The sequence below is a fragment of the Crinia signifera genome, chromosome 12 (genome assembly GCF_055691185.1).
Source record: "Crinia signifera chromosome 12, ASM5569118v1, whole genome shotgun sequence".
Classification (NCBI taxonomy): domain Eukaryota; kingdom Metazoa; phylum Chordata; class Amphibia; order Anura; family Myobatrachidae; genus Crinia; species Crinia signifera.
In genome coordinates, this window is record NC_139228.1 from 80,935,589 (window position 1) to 80,951,740 (window position 16,152).

The following is a 16,152-nucleotide window of genomic DNA, read 5'->3' on the forward strand; positions in this document are numbered from 1 at the left end:
CCTGCCATGCACCCAACTGGTATTTTTTGGTCACATGTGAGGCATTGCCGTACTCTGGAGAAATGGGGGCACAGATTTTGGGTGCTTTGTCTCCTTCATTCCTTGTGAAAATGAAAAATTTTGAGCCAGAAGTACATTTTTGTGTAAAAAAATGTAATTTTTCATTTTCACAGCCCAGTTGTACCAAAATTGGTGAAACCCCTGGGGGTTTGAAATGTACACTATACCCCTAGATGAATTCCCTGAGGGGTGTAGTTTGCAAAATGGGGTCACTTGTGGGGGGGTTCCACTGTATTGGTAATGCAACATAGCACCCACCATTCATTCCACCAAAATCTGTGCTCCAAAATCCAAAAATCACTCCTTCCCTTCTGAGTCCTGCCATGCACCCAACTGGTATTTTTTGGTCACATGTGAGGCATTGCCGTACTCTGGAGAAATGGGGGCACAGATTTTGGGGTGCTTTGTCTCCTTCATTCCTTGTGAAAATGAAAAATTTTGAGCCAGAAGTACATTTTTGTGTAAAAAAATGTAATTTTTCATTTTCACAGCCCAGTTGTACCAAAATTGGTGAAACCCCTGGGGGTTTGAAATGTACACTATACCCCTAGATGAATTCCCTGAGGGGTGTAGTTTGCAAAATGGGGTCACTTGTGGGGGGGTTCCACTGTATTGGTAATGCAACATAGCACCCACCATTCATTCCACCAAAATCTGTGCTCCAAAATCCAAAAATCACTCCTTCCCTTCTGAGTCCTGCCATGCACCCAACTGGTATTTTTTGGTCACATGTGAGGCATTGCCGTACTCTGGAGAAATGGGGGCACAGATTTTGGGGTGCTTTGTCTCCTTCATTCCTTGTGAAAATGAAAAATTTTGAGCCAGAAGTACATTTTTGTGTAAAAAAATGTAATTTTTCATTTTCACAGCCCAGTTGTACCAAAATTGGTGAAACCCCTGGGGGTTTGAAATGTACACTATACCCCTAGATGAATTCCCTGAGGGGTGTACTTTGCAAAATGGGGTGACTTGTGGGGGGGTTCCACTGTATTGGTGCTTTGGGAGTCTTGCTAATGCAACATAGCACCCACCATTCATTCCACCAAAATCTGTGCTGCAAAATCCAAAAATCACTCCTTCCCTTCTGAGTCCTGCCATGCGCCCAACTGGTATTTTTTGGTCACATGTGAGGCATTGCCGTACTCGGGAGAAATTGGGGCACAGACTTTGGGGTGCTTTGTCTCCTTCATTCCTTGTGAAAATGAAAAATCTTGAGCCAGAAGTGCATGTTTGTGTAAAAAAATGTAATTTTTCATTTTCACAGCCCAGTTGTACCAAAATTGGTGAAACCCCTGGGGGTTTGAAATGTACACTATACCCCTAGATGAATTCCCTGAGGGGTGTACTTTGCAAAATGGGGTGACTTGTGGGGGGGTTCCACTGTATTGGTGCTTTGGGAGTCTTGCTAATGCAACATAGCACCCACCATTCATTCCACCAAAATCTGTGCTGCAAAATCCAAAAATCACTCCTTCCCTTCTGAGTCCTGCCATGCGCCCAACTGGTATTTTTTGGTCACATGTGAGGCATTGCCGTACTCGGGAGAAATTGGGGCACAGACTTTGGGGTGCTTTGTCTCCTTCATTCCTTGTGAAAATGAAAAATCTTGAGCCAGAAGTGCATGTTTGTGTAAAAAAATGTAATTTTTCATTTTCACAGCCCAGTTGTACCAAAATTGGTGAAACCCCTGGGGGTTTGAAATGAACACTATACCCCTAGATGAATTCCCTGAGGGGTGTACTTTGCAAAATGGGGTGACTTGTGGGGGGGTTCCACTGTATTGGTGCTTTGGGAGTCTTGCTAATGCAACATGGCACCCACCATTCATTCCACCAAAATCTGTGCTGCAAAATCCAAAAATCACTCCTTCCCTTCTGAGTCCTGCCATGCGCCCAACTGGTATTTTTTGGTCACATGTGAGGCATTGCCGTACTCGGGAGAAATTGGGGCACAGACTTTGGGGTGCTTTGTCTCCTTCATTCCTTGTGAAAATGAAAAATCTTGAGCCAGAAGTGCATGTTTGTGTAAAAAAATGTAATTTTTCATTTTCACAGCCCAGTTGTACCAAAATTGTTGAAACCCCTGGGGGTTTGAAATGAACACTATACCCCTAGATGAATTCCCTGAGGGGTGTACTTTGCAAAATGGGGTGACTTGTGGGGGGGTTCCACTGTATTGGTGCTTTGGGAGTCTTGCTAATGCAACATGGCACCCACCATTCATTCCACCAAAATCTGTGCTGCAAAATCCAAAAATCACTCCTTCCCTTCTGAGTCCTGCCATGCGCCCAACTGGTATTTTTTGGTCACATGTGAGGCATTGCCGTACTCGGGAGAAATTGGGGCACAGACTTTGGGGTGCTTTGTCTCCTTCATTCCTTGTGAAAATGAAAAATCTTGAGCCAGAAGTGCATGTTTGTGTAAAAAAATGTAATTTTTCATTTTCACAGCCCAGTTGTATCAAAATTGGTGAAACCCCTGGGGGTTTGAAATGTACACTATACCCCTAGATGAATTCCCTGAGGGGTGTACTTTGCAAAATGGGGTGACTTGTGGGGGGGTTCCACTGTATTGGTGCTTTGGGAGTCTTGCTAATGCAACATAGCACCCACCATTCATTCCACCAGAATCTGAGCTGCAAAATCCAAAAATCACTCCTTCCCTTCTGAGTCCTGCCATGCACCCAACTGGTATTTTTTGGTCACATGTGAGGCATTGCCGTACTCGGGAGAAATTGGGGCACAGATTTTGGGGTGCTTTGTCTCCTTCATTCCTTGTGAAAATGAAAAATTTTGAGCCAGAACTGCATGTTTGTGTAAAAAAATGTAATTTTCCATTTTCACATCCCAGTTGTACCAAAATTGGTGAAACCCCTGGGGGTTTGAAATGTACACTATACCCCTAGATGAATTCCCTGAGGGGTGTAGATTGCAAAATGGGGTGACTTGTGGGGGAGGTTCCTAACTTTTAGCACTTATGGTGCCTAGAAACCTACATGGTGCCTAAAAAAAAATCTCATAAAAAGGAGGCTCCAAAATCAAGTAGGTGCTCCTTCTATTATGAAGCCTGTGGTTTGGTCAACGTGCACACTAGGGCCACATATAGGATATTTTTGAAAACAAAAGAATTGGGGGAATCAATTTTTAGTCACATTTCTCTAGTAAAATCTACTGTATTCGTTAGAAAGATGTATTAAAATTGAAACTCTGCAAAAAAAAAAGAAATTTTGAAATTTCACCTACACTTTGTTTTAATTCCTGTGAAACACCTAAAGGGTTAACAAACTTCCAAAATGCTGTTTTGAATACTGTGAGGGGTGCAGTTTTTGAAATGGCATCATTTATGGGGGTGTCTCACATACAAGTCCCTCAAAGTCACATCAGAACTGAACTGGTCCCTAAAAAAATCAGTGTTTGAAATTTTCTTGAAAATTTGAGAATTTGCTAGTCATATTTGAAGCCTCCTAGTGTCCAAAAAAATGAAAAGGAGGTTGAAATAATGATTGCAACATAAAGTAGACATATGGTCTTTGTTAGTTATTAACTATTTTGAGTGGTATGATTATTTGTCTCACAAGCAGAAAATGTGACATTTTGCATATTGCTAAATTTTCCATTTTTTCACGATATTTTGGTATTTTTCACACAAAAACACAGACTGTATCGACCAAAATTTACCACTAACTTGAAGTACAATGTGTCACGAGAAAACAATCTCAAAATCACTGGGATAAGTAAAAGCAAAAAAAAGTTATCCCCACTTAAGTGAGACATGTCAGATTTGAAAAAAAGGGCTCTGTCATGAAGGCACAAACTGGCTCTGTCGTGAAGGGGTTAAGAAACCTCCGCCTGCAGCTTCCAGGGATTTATTACATCCAGTGCCATATAGTATGTGAGCTCTCCCGAGGAGCTGCCAGGGTAATCAGGTCAGACTTGAATTTTAGAGGCACAAGGAGGCAGAATGGGGGACGGATACAAAAGGAACTATGGGACACAAATTGTGTAACTGATTGGTTTAGGTGGCACAATAAATTACTTAAAAGTTGTAAATGGGTCACTTCACAGATATATATATTTCTAAATAAAAATGGTATAAATCCAAGTGTGCCTATACACAGAGGTTTGAATCAGACATCTGTCAGTTGTGGGATGGCACCTTCAGGGACGGTGCAAGGCACCGGAGCGGCCCAGGCGTGGGTGATGCATCTGCCGCCGCCACGTCGCACCACAGGGGGGTGTTATAGGACCGCGTGGGGGGGGGGGAGGGTTGTGATGCAGTTGCCTCATTGCTCCATGGGAGGCGAGGGGCTGGCAGTTGAGGCGGCGAGGGCAGCTGTGTTAATCCATGGGGGTAGCAGGGGGTGGGGGAGAGTTGCACTGCTTACCTTGAGCCAGGGGGGGTCCAGCGCCCAAGTGCCGCCCTCCAGTGGGCGGTACCCCAGGCAAATGCCTAAAGTTGCCTAGTGGTGGCGCCTGGCCTGGCCAACTTGTGGGGTTACGTGATCTCCTAATTGGTCTTTTCAAGCCTCCTTTAACTGTTATTTCAAATGATGTATACAAACGAAGTCCATACAATCATTTTTATTAGTCTTTTTTTTTTCAAAAAGTAGAATTCAATGAAGATTTTCAGTGCACAATTGATGGTTAAAGATGGAGTAAGTGTTTTTTAGGGAGAGAGGCTGCACCAGGTAGAGAGGGGGAAGAGAGAGCCTGTCAGAGGGAGAGAGAGGCGAGCAGGGGGAGAGAAAAAGAGGATGGACAGAAGGGGCGAGAGGGTGACGGAGGGTTGGAGAGAGAGAGAGCATAGGCTAGAGAAAAGAGAACTGGTAGAGAGCGAGAGAGCAAAAACATGGGGCAGAGGGGTGGTGATGGGGGTGAGTTGAAGAGGGCGATGGGAAGTGGTAATGTAACAAGGGGCAAGGTGAAATGGATTGAGGTGACAGTGGGCTAGAGGGCTGGGCAGTGAGATGATGTGAAAGGGCGATGTGGGAATAGAAGGCAGATCTCCTTTTACCAGCATCAATAGGTCTCCCATACATTAGCGCTGTGCTCTCATGCAAGTAACCATCTGCCTGGTTCCGCTGCTCCCCATCTCCCTAACCGCTCCTGCATGTCTCCCTCCCCTTGCCCGCCATTGCCAGCTCATGTCAGGGTCAGAAGAGCTCGTCCCCGGGGACCCTAATTTTCTTTTTAAAATGAGTTCCAGGTCACAATTTAGGGTCAAATACTACATGCTATAGCAGGTAGGATGTGCAGGCTTTGAGGGACATGCCTATGATTGTGAGAGCAGGAAGGGGTGGTGGGAAGGAGGCAGAGACGGATTTAGGCTCAATGGGGCCCTAGGCAAGAAACCGGTTTGGGGGGTTATCCAAACAATCCATAGCTCTATATTTCCATTCAAGCTCCCCTCGTTATTTTATTATTATTAATGACCCTTAAACAATATGCCACACACAAAGTAATGCCCCTTACACATTATGCCCAACACCGTAACGCCTCTTACACAACCAGTGATCGTGCTAGGTGCAAAAATGTGTGGGGCCCAGGTACCCCTCACTTTATACAGTTGGGACCCCACTTCACTGTTTATGGGTTCCATTACATAGTCTGCCTTTGATCTACCCAATCTACCGTCACTACAATGCCTCTTAGGTGGGGCAGAAGAAAGAGTAAGTGGTTTGATAGACAAAAAGGGTGTCTGGGAAAGAGCAAAATATTGAGAGGAGCTAGAAAGAGGGGGATTCAAGAAAAAGAAATGCGAAAGGGGAATATCAAGATAAAGGGAGGAGTGCGAGCAGAGAGAATGTCAATGAGGGAGAGACAGAAAGGAAAGACAGAGGGCCAAATGTAATAGGTTGAGAGCAGAGTTCGCAAAATTTTAGCCCTAACTGCGGACCCCTAAACTGAGTGAGTCCCCAGGGATGCCTCGCGCACTGGTTTATAAGGAAAACTGATAAATCCCCCCCCCCCCCCCCCCAGTGTCCCATGCGGGAAGAGTGCTGCAGCCGCCATCCTGTGCTCTTGTGCCCTGATCTGCAGCATGGCAGAGCCGGACACCCACGCTGCTCCCCAGGGCCTGCTGGAGCTCTCCTCCCTGGGCCAACCACTGCTGCCAGAGCTCTGCTCCCTAGATCTCTCTGCCGGAGCACTCCTGCTCCCTGGACCACCCACCACTGCTGCTGGAGCTCTCCTCCCTGGGCCAACCACTGCTGCCAGAGCTCTGCTCCCTAGGTCTCTCTGCCGGAGCACTCCTGCTCCCTGGACCACCTGCCACTGCTGTCTGAACTCTCCTCCCTGGGTCATCCGCTGCTGCAACTGGGGGCCTGCTGTCGGAGTACTGCTGCTCCCGACTCTACCTGCCACCAGTGCTGGCAGCTGGTGCTATTACAGGTGAGCATGGGCTGCCAGCGCTGGGAAGCATGAGAGCATGCCTTTGCAGAACTGTAAAAGCCAGTGCATGGAAGGCTGATGCTGGAGCAAGACCTCCCATTAACCACCCTAACTAATCAACCCAGGCCTGGGCTGAAGCCCGAGGCTATCCCCTGCACCCCTGAGCAGTGGGTGCAGGGTTGATAGCTTGTTTAAACCGTAAAAATAGGAATTTAATACCTACCGGTAATTCCTTTTCACAAAGTCCTTATGGGATACTGGGCATCGTCTTAAGACCTTGGGTATTAGAGGGTACCCGCAAGGTCTTAAGACTTTTCCCAGTATCCCACACGCCTGCCCCACTTGGGAGAACCACAGGTACCAGCATGTGGGGCATTAATGGCACGCCGGTACCCAGTGGCGTAACTAGATACATGTGGGCCCCATAGCAAAAGTTTTTAAGGATCCCTATTTATCATCTAATGCTGAAAAATGTATACAGCACATGATACTTTGACAGGCAACGTAGGCCCCATAGCAGCTGCACCCCCTGCACCTATGGTAGTTACGCCCTTGCTGGTACCTATAGCCCCCCTGTAAAGGAAATATAAAAAAAAACACAGGTTTTTAAATATTTTATTAAACTTCATCTTGTCTTCACCCAGGGGGGCTCCTGCCCACCCAGGGCTTTTGCGTAGTCTTCACCTGGGGCAGCTCTTTTGCATGGCCTCCACCACCTCCCAGGGATTGTTCTTCTGGAGCTCTTCTCTGCTCCCCCTCCGCCATCGGACTGGCTGCCCGTCTTGAACTGGTTAATATAGCCAGCTCCAGGGGTTGGGGCAATGACAAGCCATGATTGTCTGGCCGTGGCCATTTTGAATTTTTATTTCCTCCGCACCGCTGGATGAGGGGGACCAAGACCACCGCTGAGACAAGGCCACCACAAGGGTCAGTTTATTTAGGGTGAGGAGGGGTTCGGAAGTGCCACGAGTGGGGGAGGGTCAGGGTGCTGCAAGTGGGGGCGGAATTGCCGTGAGTGGGGGAGGGGTCCAGGTGCTGCATCTGGGCATCTCAGGGTGAGGAGGGAGCTGGGCATCTTGGAAGAGGTGCACAGGGCATCTTAGAGGTAGAGGGGTGCTTCTAGCGGTTAGCGGGCAGGGGATCCCTGTTGCGTATGAGAAGTCACCACGGAGTCCCTGCGGCAGATGGGAACTAGTAGTTCCCATCCGCCGCAGGGACCCCGCCGCTGATCTCACATAAGCTGCAGGGACCCCCTGCCTGCTGGTGGGTGGCATGCAGCGGGGTCTGGCAGCACAGGGTCGGGTAGCGCTGGCGGGCAGGGGATCCCTGCCGCGTATGTAAAGCCAGCGGCAGGGTCTCTGCGGCAGATGGGAACTAGTAGTTCCCATCCACTGCAGGAACACTGCTGATAATCTCACATACGCTGCAGGGACCCAATGTCCACCAGCGCTACCCCGCCTAACCCTGCGCTGCCAGAGACCGCTGCATGCCACCCATCAGCCTCCTGGGACATGCTGCAGGGTCCAGACAGGAAGTTACCGCTGGTCAGAGCTTCCTGCTGCAGGCAGACAGTGAGAGGTGGGCGGCCAGGTACCTGAGACATTATAGGAATGAGGTGGCTGTGTGACCGGCCGGGCTGACCCCTTCAGTGATCGCTCAGAAGCCACCACACAGCAGAGATGTACAAGGCGTTCTGAGTGATCACTTTAAATTTACAGGCAGGGCTGTTATTCATTGGGGTCCCGCGGGGCTGCGCGTCCATATCGCTGTGTGGGTTACACACACAGCGATATTCAGCCACTTTCTGAGCGGTTTAGTAAAATTATGTAAAAATCGCTCAGAAAGTGGCTGATTATCGGTCCGTGTGTAGGGCCCATTAGTTCAGTTGGCAGAGGCAGCAGTGCCCCACTCACAGCCAGCAGTGGGAGAGGAATAAGAGGGAGAGGTAGCAGTGTTTTATGAGTGTCAGAGAGGGAGGAAAGGGAAAGAGCGGGAAGGAGAAAAAGGAGAAAGACTAGGGGCAGAGAGAGAAATAAAGAGGAGATGAGAGATATTGCTGACAGAAAGAGAGGCGCAGGGGAGAGAGGAGAGGCAGTAGGGGAGCGACAAGCGAGAGCACGTAAGAGAAGGGGGGGGGGAGAGAGAAAAGGGGTTGAGGAGTCAGCAAAAAAAAGGAGGGGAGAGTTGACACAGAGGCGGGTGAGAGAGAGGGGATAGGAGGCAGTGTTGGGGAGGAGAAGGAGGGAGGAGGGGAGGCAAGAAGGGTGGTGAGGGAGAGTAGGTGTTTGTGTTTCGAGGGGAGCCCCCCAGTACAAACAGTAGTGTAGTAGGTCTCCTCTGCCCAGGCACCGGTGGCGCAGGTCTCATGTGCCATCATCCTCACTGGTAGTGCAGGGTCTCTTGTACAGCCACTGAAGGGAGGGGGCAGTCGGTTGGCAGAGCAGCCATGCCCAATTGGCAATATTAATATAAAAAAACACCTGGAGAATAAAAAGGGTGCAGGGGATTGCCTTCCAGGGCCATGGGGCCCCCAAGCGGCCGTGACCCATAGCGGTGCCATCCCCCTGTACCCTCTGTAGTTACGCCACTGCTCAAAAGCGTTATGTGATGGGACCCAAAAACTGTGGAGTAGGACCTCAACTTAACAAAGAGGGGTCCCGGGGACACACACTTTATTTTTCACTGAGTGCAATTACTGTGACTAGGAGGGAGGGGGGGGGACACTGCTGCCGAGTAAGAGACCACAGGTGGGGCACAGTTAGGAGAAGGGGGGGGACAATGCAACTGGGTGTGAAGCCAGTGGGAAGGGGAATGAAACACTGGTCGGTTGTGATAGGGTGCAGTCTCTTGGGTGGGGGGGGGGGGGGTCAGAAGAAAGAGTGAGTGGAGTGATGTCAAAGAGGGTGTTGGGGAAACACAGCAAAAGAGGAGCAAGAAAGGGCAAGGGGTGCGAGAAAGGGAGAGGGCTTCTTGGAAAAAGTGGTGTGAGGGGTAGGGTGTCAGAGAAAGGAAGAAGGGCAAAAGAGGGACAGAGTTACAAGCAGGAGTAAGAACGTCAGGGAGGGAGAGAGAGAGAAAGATGGGAGCAAGAGTGAGCGTGTCAGGGAGAGAATGGGGGAGAGAAGGTGCCTGGGAAAGAAAACGAGAGAGTGTCAAAGATGAAGTAAGAGATGGTGTCAGGAAGAGAACGAAAGAGACAGCGCCAGGGAGAGAGAGGAAGCGTGGTGAAAGATGGGGAGGAAAGAGACAGACTGTGGTAGAGTGAGGGTTGAGAAAGAGGGGGCAGGGGTGAAGAGAGCAGAGGAGAGAAAAAAAAGCCAGCAGCAGGGAAGAGAGAGGGGGTGAGAAAAAGGGGAAAGAGGGAAAAAGAAGGGTGAAGAAGGCAAGAGGGGGCAACACAAAAGGGGGAGAGGAGGCAGGTCTCATTCTCACCAGCATTGGTGGGGTTCCCTTTCACCAGCGCTGTCCCCTGGGCTCTCCTGCTTTGCAGCTGGGCAGAACACAGTGCATCCCCGAGGACCCCCGCACAGCTGGCCCCTGGCTCTCCTGCTGTGCTATAGAACAGCGCATCCCGGGGACCCACCAATTTTGTAAAAGTAAGTCCCAGCACTCTTTTGGTGTGAAGGCTGCTGGCACCGGGTGTGAAATGGAAGGAGGAAGGTTGCTGGTGCTGGGTGTGAAATATGGGGAGGACGCTGTGTGTGCAGGCTGCTAGCACCAGGTAGGAGATGAATGGAGGGGCAGGGTGCAGGCGCCGGGTGTTGGATGGAGGAGGAGGGAAGGGTGCAGCTGTTGGGTGTCCAGGGAGTGAGAAGCGGATGGGGGTGTGCCGCCGGGTGAGAACGGGGAGTGCCACACAGGTTAAGAACCAGGCGGGTTTGGGAGAAGCTTGCCACCGGGTGAGAAACAGGAAGTAAGTGGTGGGGGGTGCCCACCGGTTGAGAAGCTGGGGGGTGCCCGCCAGACAGGTGAGAAGTGGGGGTTGGTGGGAAGCAGGGAGTGCAAGGGGGGTATGCCGAGTAGGTGAGAAGCAAGGGGCGGTGCCCGGGTAAGCAGGCAGGGGGTTTGAGATGCCCGCAGGGCGGGTGCGGGAAGGGGGGGGGGGGGAGTTGAGAGGCGGGGGGGATGACCGGGTAAGTGTGGGGGGGAGGGGGTTGTGAGTGTCCGCCAGATAGGTGAGAAGCGGGGGGGGGGGGGATGTGTGTGGTGAGAAGCAGGAGGGGCCACAGGGTAAGAACAGGGGACAGGGGGTTTCACCGTGCAGGTGAGAGGCAAGGGGGGTGCCTGGGTAAGTACGGTAGAAGCAGAGGGGGGATGACGCTGGAGGGGAGATAAGCAGGGGGTTTGGGGTGCCTAGGTAAGAAGGGGGGGCCGTCAGATGGGTGAGAATTGCGGGGGGTGGCCGGGTCAGGAGATGCTGTCGGGTGAGAAGCGGGGAGGGGGTATGCCAGGTAAGAAGCGGGGAGGGGGTGCCCATCGGGCCGGAAGAAAGGGGTGCCATAGGATAAGAATGGGGGGGGGGCGCTGCTTGGTGAGAAGCTGGTGGGGTGCCAACCGTACAGGAGAGAGGAAAGGGTGGGGGGGGGGTGGGGGGGGGGGAGAGCCCCTGGCCGGGCGGGTGGGAAGCGGGTGGTGGCGAAGGGTAAGAACGGGAGTGGAGGGTGCCGACGGCCTAGAAGGTGCCCGTCGAGAGGGGGGGAATTGTGCCGCCGGGATAAGGAATGGGGGTGGGTGGTAAGAACAGAGGTCAGGGGGGAGTGCCCACCAGGCGGGTGAGAAGCATGGAGGAGGGGGCACCTGGGTAAGTAAGGTAGAAGCAGTGAGGGGCTTCCCCCGGATGGGCGAGAAGCAGGGGGTTTGGGGTGCCTGGGTAAGTAGGGGGAGTGTGCCGCCAGGCAAGTGCGGGGGGTGCCGCCGGGCAGGAGGTGCCATCAGGCGGGGAGGGGGCACGCCAGGTAAAGTGGGGGGTGGTCCGTCGAGCGGGAAGAAGGGGTCGCCACAGGGTAAGAAGGGGTGTGTGTGCTGCCTCGTGAGATGCTGGTGGGGATGCCGTCAGGAAGCAGAGGATTTTGGGTGCCTGGGTAAGTAAAGGGGGGAAGGGGTGCCGCAAGATGGGCGAGAAGCTGGTGGTGTGCCAGCCAGACAGGACAGAGGTAAGGGGGGGGGGGGGGGGGGCATGCCCCGGTCGAGTAAGAAGCAGGGAGGATGACCAGGTAAGTGGGGGGGCGGGGCTCAGGGGGTGAGAAGCCCGTGGGACTAGCCCCGCCGGGGGGGCATTTTGAGCAGTAGGTGTAGTATGCGCAAGGGGGGCAGTATGGGGGTATTTTGTGCAGTAGAGGGCAGTATGTGCAAGGGGGACAGTGCGTGCAAGGGGGACCGTGTGGGGGCAGTATGCGCAGGGGCGGACCGTGTGGGGGCAGTATGCGCAGGGGCGGACCGTGTGGGGGCAGTATGCGCAGGGGCGGACAGTGTGGGGGCAGTATGCGCAGGGGCGGACAGTGTGGGGGCAGTATGCGCAGGGGCGGACAGTGTGGGGGCAGTATGCGCAGGGGCGGACAGTGTGGGGGCAGTATGCGCAGGGGCGGACAGTGTGGGGGCAGTATGCGCAGGGGCGGACAGTGTGGGGGCAGTATGCGCAGGGGCGGACAGTGTGGGGGCAGTATGCGCAGGGGCGGACAGTGTGGGGGCAGTATGCGCAGAGGCGGACAGTGTGGGGGCAGTATGCGCAGGGGCGGACAGTGTGGGGGCAGTATGCGCAGGGGCGGACAGTGTGGGGGCAGTATGCGCAGGGGCGGACAGTGTGGGGGCAGTATGCGCAGGGGCGGACAGTGTGGGGGCAGTATGCGCAGGGGGGGACAGTGTGGGGGCAGTATGCGCAGGGGGGGGACAGTGTGGGGGCAGTATGCGCAGGGGGGGGACAGTGTGGGGGCAGTATGCGCAGGGGGGAGGACAGTGTGGGGGTAGTATGCGCAGGGGGGGACAGTGTGGGGGCAGTATGCGCAGGGGGGGGGACAGTGTGGGGGCAGTATGCGCAGGGGCGGACAGTGTGGGGGCAGTATGCGCAGGTGGGGGAAAGTGTGGGGGCAGTATGCGCAGGGGGGGAAGTGTGGGGGCAGTATGCGCAGGGGGGGGGAAGTGTGGGGGCAGTATGCGCAGGGGGGGGAAGTGTGGGGGCAGTATGCGCAGGGGGGGGGGGAAGTGTGGGGGCAGTATGCGCAGGGGGGGGGAAGTGTGGGGGCAGTATGCGCAGGGGGGGGGAAGTGTGGGGGCAGTATATGCAGTGTGGGGGCAGTATGTGCAGGGTGGGCAGTGTGGGGTATTATGTGATGGGTGGGCAGTGTGTGGTATTATGTGCAGGGTGGGCAGTGTGGGGGCAGGATGTGCAGGGGGGGGGGACAGTGTGGGGGCAGTATGTGCAGGGGGGACAGTGTGGGGAAAGTATGTGCGGGTGGTGGTGCAGGGTGAAAACGGGAGCGGAGGGTGCTGCCGGGCGAGAAGGTGCCCGTCGAAGGAGGGGTGGGGGGTGTTTTGTTCCGCCGGGTAAGGTGGGTGGTAAGAGCAGGTGACGTAGGGGGGTGCCCACCGGGCAGGTGAGAGGGGAGGGGGTGCCGCTGGGTGTACCTGATAATTGGGATGTCTCACACCCAGTCCGCAGCACATGCTGCTCCTGCCTGCAGTAGGAAAGGAAGGAGGAAATGGAACTCAGTGTATTGACTCCTCCCACTGATCACTGCGGGTCACGTGGGTGTGATGTCATCACAGGTCCTTTAGCCCACTATAATTTAGCATCTACCATGGGGAGAGGAGAATGACAGGAGAGGGGGACATGGGGGAGAGGAGAATGGCAGGAGAGGGGGACAGGGGAGGATTGGGAGAATGACAGGAGAGGGGACATGGGGGAGAGGAGAATGACAGGAGAGGGGGACAGAGGAGGATAGGAGAATGACAGGAGAGGGGGACAGAGAAGGATAGGAGAATGACAGGAGAGGGGGCAGAGGAGGATAGGAGAATGACAGGAGAGGGGGACAGAGGAGGATAGGAGAATGACAGGAGAGGGGGACAGAAGAGGATAGGAGAATGATAGGAGAGGGGGGCAGAGGAGGATAGGAGAATGACAGGAGAGGGGGACAGAGGAGGATAGGAGAATGACAGGAGAGGGGGGCAGAGGAGGATAGGAGAGGGGGACAGAAAAGTATATGAGAATTGGAGGAGAGGAGAATGGCAGGAGAGGGGGACAGAGGAGGATAGGAGAATGACAGGAGATGGGGATAGGGAGAATGACAGGAGATGGGGACAGGGAGAATGACAGGAGATGGGGACAGGGAGGATAGGAGAATGACAGGAGAGGGGGACAGAGGAGGATAGGAGAATGACAGGAGAGGGGGACAGAAAAGGATATGAGAATTGGAGGATAGGAGAATGGCAGGAGAGAGGGACAGAGGAGGATAGGAGAATGACAGGAGAGGGGGGACAGGGGAGGATAGGAGAATGACAGGAGAGGGGGACAGGGAGGATAGGAGAATGACAGGAGAGGGGGGACAGGGGAGGATAGGAGAATGACAGGGGAGGATAGGATAATGACAGTAGATGGGGACAGGGGAGGATGGTAGGAGAGGGGGGACAGGGAGGATAGGAGAATGACAGGAGAGGGGGGACAGGGAGGATAGGAGATTGGCAGGAGATCTGTCACTGCCCATGTTCTCAATAGAGAGAACATGGGTGGTGATTACATAAATCAAGCATGCTTCAGATATCTAGCCCGGTGATGGCGATGCATGGGGCCGCGCATCACTTTCGCTATGGGGCCGCGCATCACTATCTCTATGGGGCATACACACAGCAATTTGTGCTTAATTTCTGAGTGATCTAGTCAGGTTGCTAAAGGTGCGTACACACACAGGCGATTTTGTGCAAAATCGCGGGAAATATGGTCGCTGAGCGAACATATTGCCCGCAATGGGAGTGTGCACCGGCGATATATCGCCAGGTGCGCGCTCCCGTTTTTGCCCCCCCCCCCCCCGTGTGTACACATCTTAAGAAAGGGGGCTTAAATCACCCTTGTGTAGGCCCCATAAGGTTGAGTAAAGATATCTGTAATTCTAGCATCTATTTGTGTACATCCCCCTTTCTCATTGTGGCTTTCCTGGAGGTGGAACTTGTAAACACCCTAATACACTACATACCTGTGTTATCCATCTATGTTTTTGACTTCCTTTGCATGTACTGTTACAAGATTAAAACTGAACTAGGCAGGAGATTATGGTGCGGATCAGAGACGTTTTATATTGTAGAGTGCCAATAGATGGTAGACACACCAAATGGGCGGTGTTAGACATGTCCAATAGGCTGTGCTAGGCACAGTCCTGACCTAAACTTTCCATCTTTTCTGAAGCAATATTGGTACAAGAAATGTTTAACCCTTTCAAGTCCAACATCTGGTCAGGCTCAAAAGCCTGAGTGCTAGTAGCAGATCCAGTGGTGAGACACTTCACAATAAGAACATTAACATCGTTCAGCATTCGATGTAGACGGTTTTTGAATTACAAAAAATAAATGACAATTCATTTAAACCAGATTGTTTGAATTGCAAAAAACAAATTTGGACTTCAAAAGGTTAACTATAGATCAGTGGTTCCCAAACTGTGCGCCGTGGCTCCCTGGGGTGCCTTGGGTTGGTGGTCCAGGACCAACTCAAATTATTAATGGTTAATTATTTATAAGCAAAACCAGTGCTGGTGGCTGCCAATCATAAAATGTGTACAAATAGAAGCAATTCCTGCCCTTTACCACATAACTGACCCTAAGAATCGCATATAAATCCAATCTAATTAAAATAAATTTGGCCCAGGGGTGCCGCGAAAAAAATTCTTATGCTCTAGGGTGCCGTGATTAAAAAAAGATTGGGAACCCCTGCTATAGATTATAGTTTATTTATATGGCGCTACAAGGGTTCCACAGCGCCTGGCAATACATAGATGAGCAAACAACTCTTATGAGAAGTCCAACAAGTACATATGGGTGTTATATTGTGGCATCCATCTAGTTTTATATTCTCTTTCCATTGTCATTACATCAGGGATGTTAAGGCCCATACACACTGGGCAACTTTGAGCTGAAAGAAGCTGTTTACTCGTCTGAGCTGCTTTCAGCTCCAAAGCCGACCAGTGTGTACAGGCTAGGGATGAGTGGTGAGCACTGATGCATGTTCCCGCACTATCGCGGGACCGGCCGCTATACCAGCAGATGAGCAACAGGGTGGACCTCCAGCTATGGAAAGTCGTCCACCGGGGGAAAATCGAGTAAGCACTGAGCAGTTTTCAGCCCAGCGATTTTCTCCATCATCGTTATCCTTACATGCTGGGCAAAACGTGTATGGACCTTAAGACTTCAGCTGTCTAAAGCAGAGCTTATGTTTCTGTGTCCTGTAGTTCACCGCTGTCTTTGTTTTGCAGTTGCTTTAAAGCGTATGCTGAATTTTAATGTTCCGGTTGTAAAGAGCAGCACAGGGGAGCCAGTATGGAAGGTAAGCTGAAGATTGTCCGCATATATTATACGCTGTTCATCATTCCCAACATTCACATTGAGATAGTTATTTACCTGTCTGCCATGGGTAACTTCCAACACGTGTAGTATCTTACTGAAAGATTTATTTTTTAATTAATAAAACATATATTTTAATAGTTTTCTTCAATCTAGATCTGTTT

At 52.1% G+C, this 16,152-nt stretch overlaps 1 protein-coding gene across 1 annotated transcript in view; it reads left to right on the forward strand.

Annotated features, from left to right (window-relative positions):
• The window catches only part of SCFD1 (sec1 family domain containing 1), a 101,906-nt gene that overhangs the window by 8,352 nt on the left and 77,402 nt on the right, over positions 1-16,152 (forward strand). Inside the window, exon 2 of the mRNA XM_083166973.1 lies at positions 15,901-15,971. Within this exon, the coding sequence (XP_083023099.1) occupies positions 15,901-15,971 (71 nt within the window). The remainder of the gene's footprint in view (positions 1-15,900; positions 15,972-16,152) is intronic.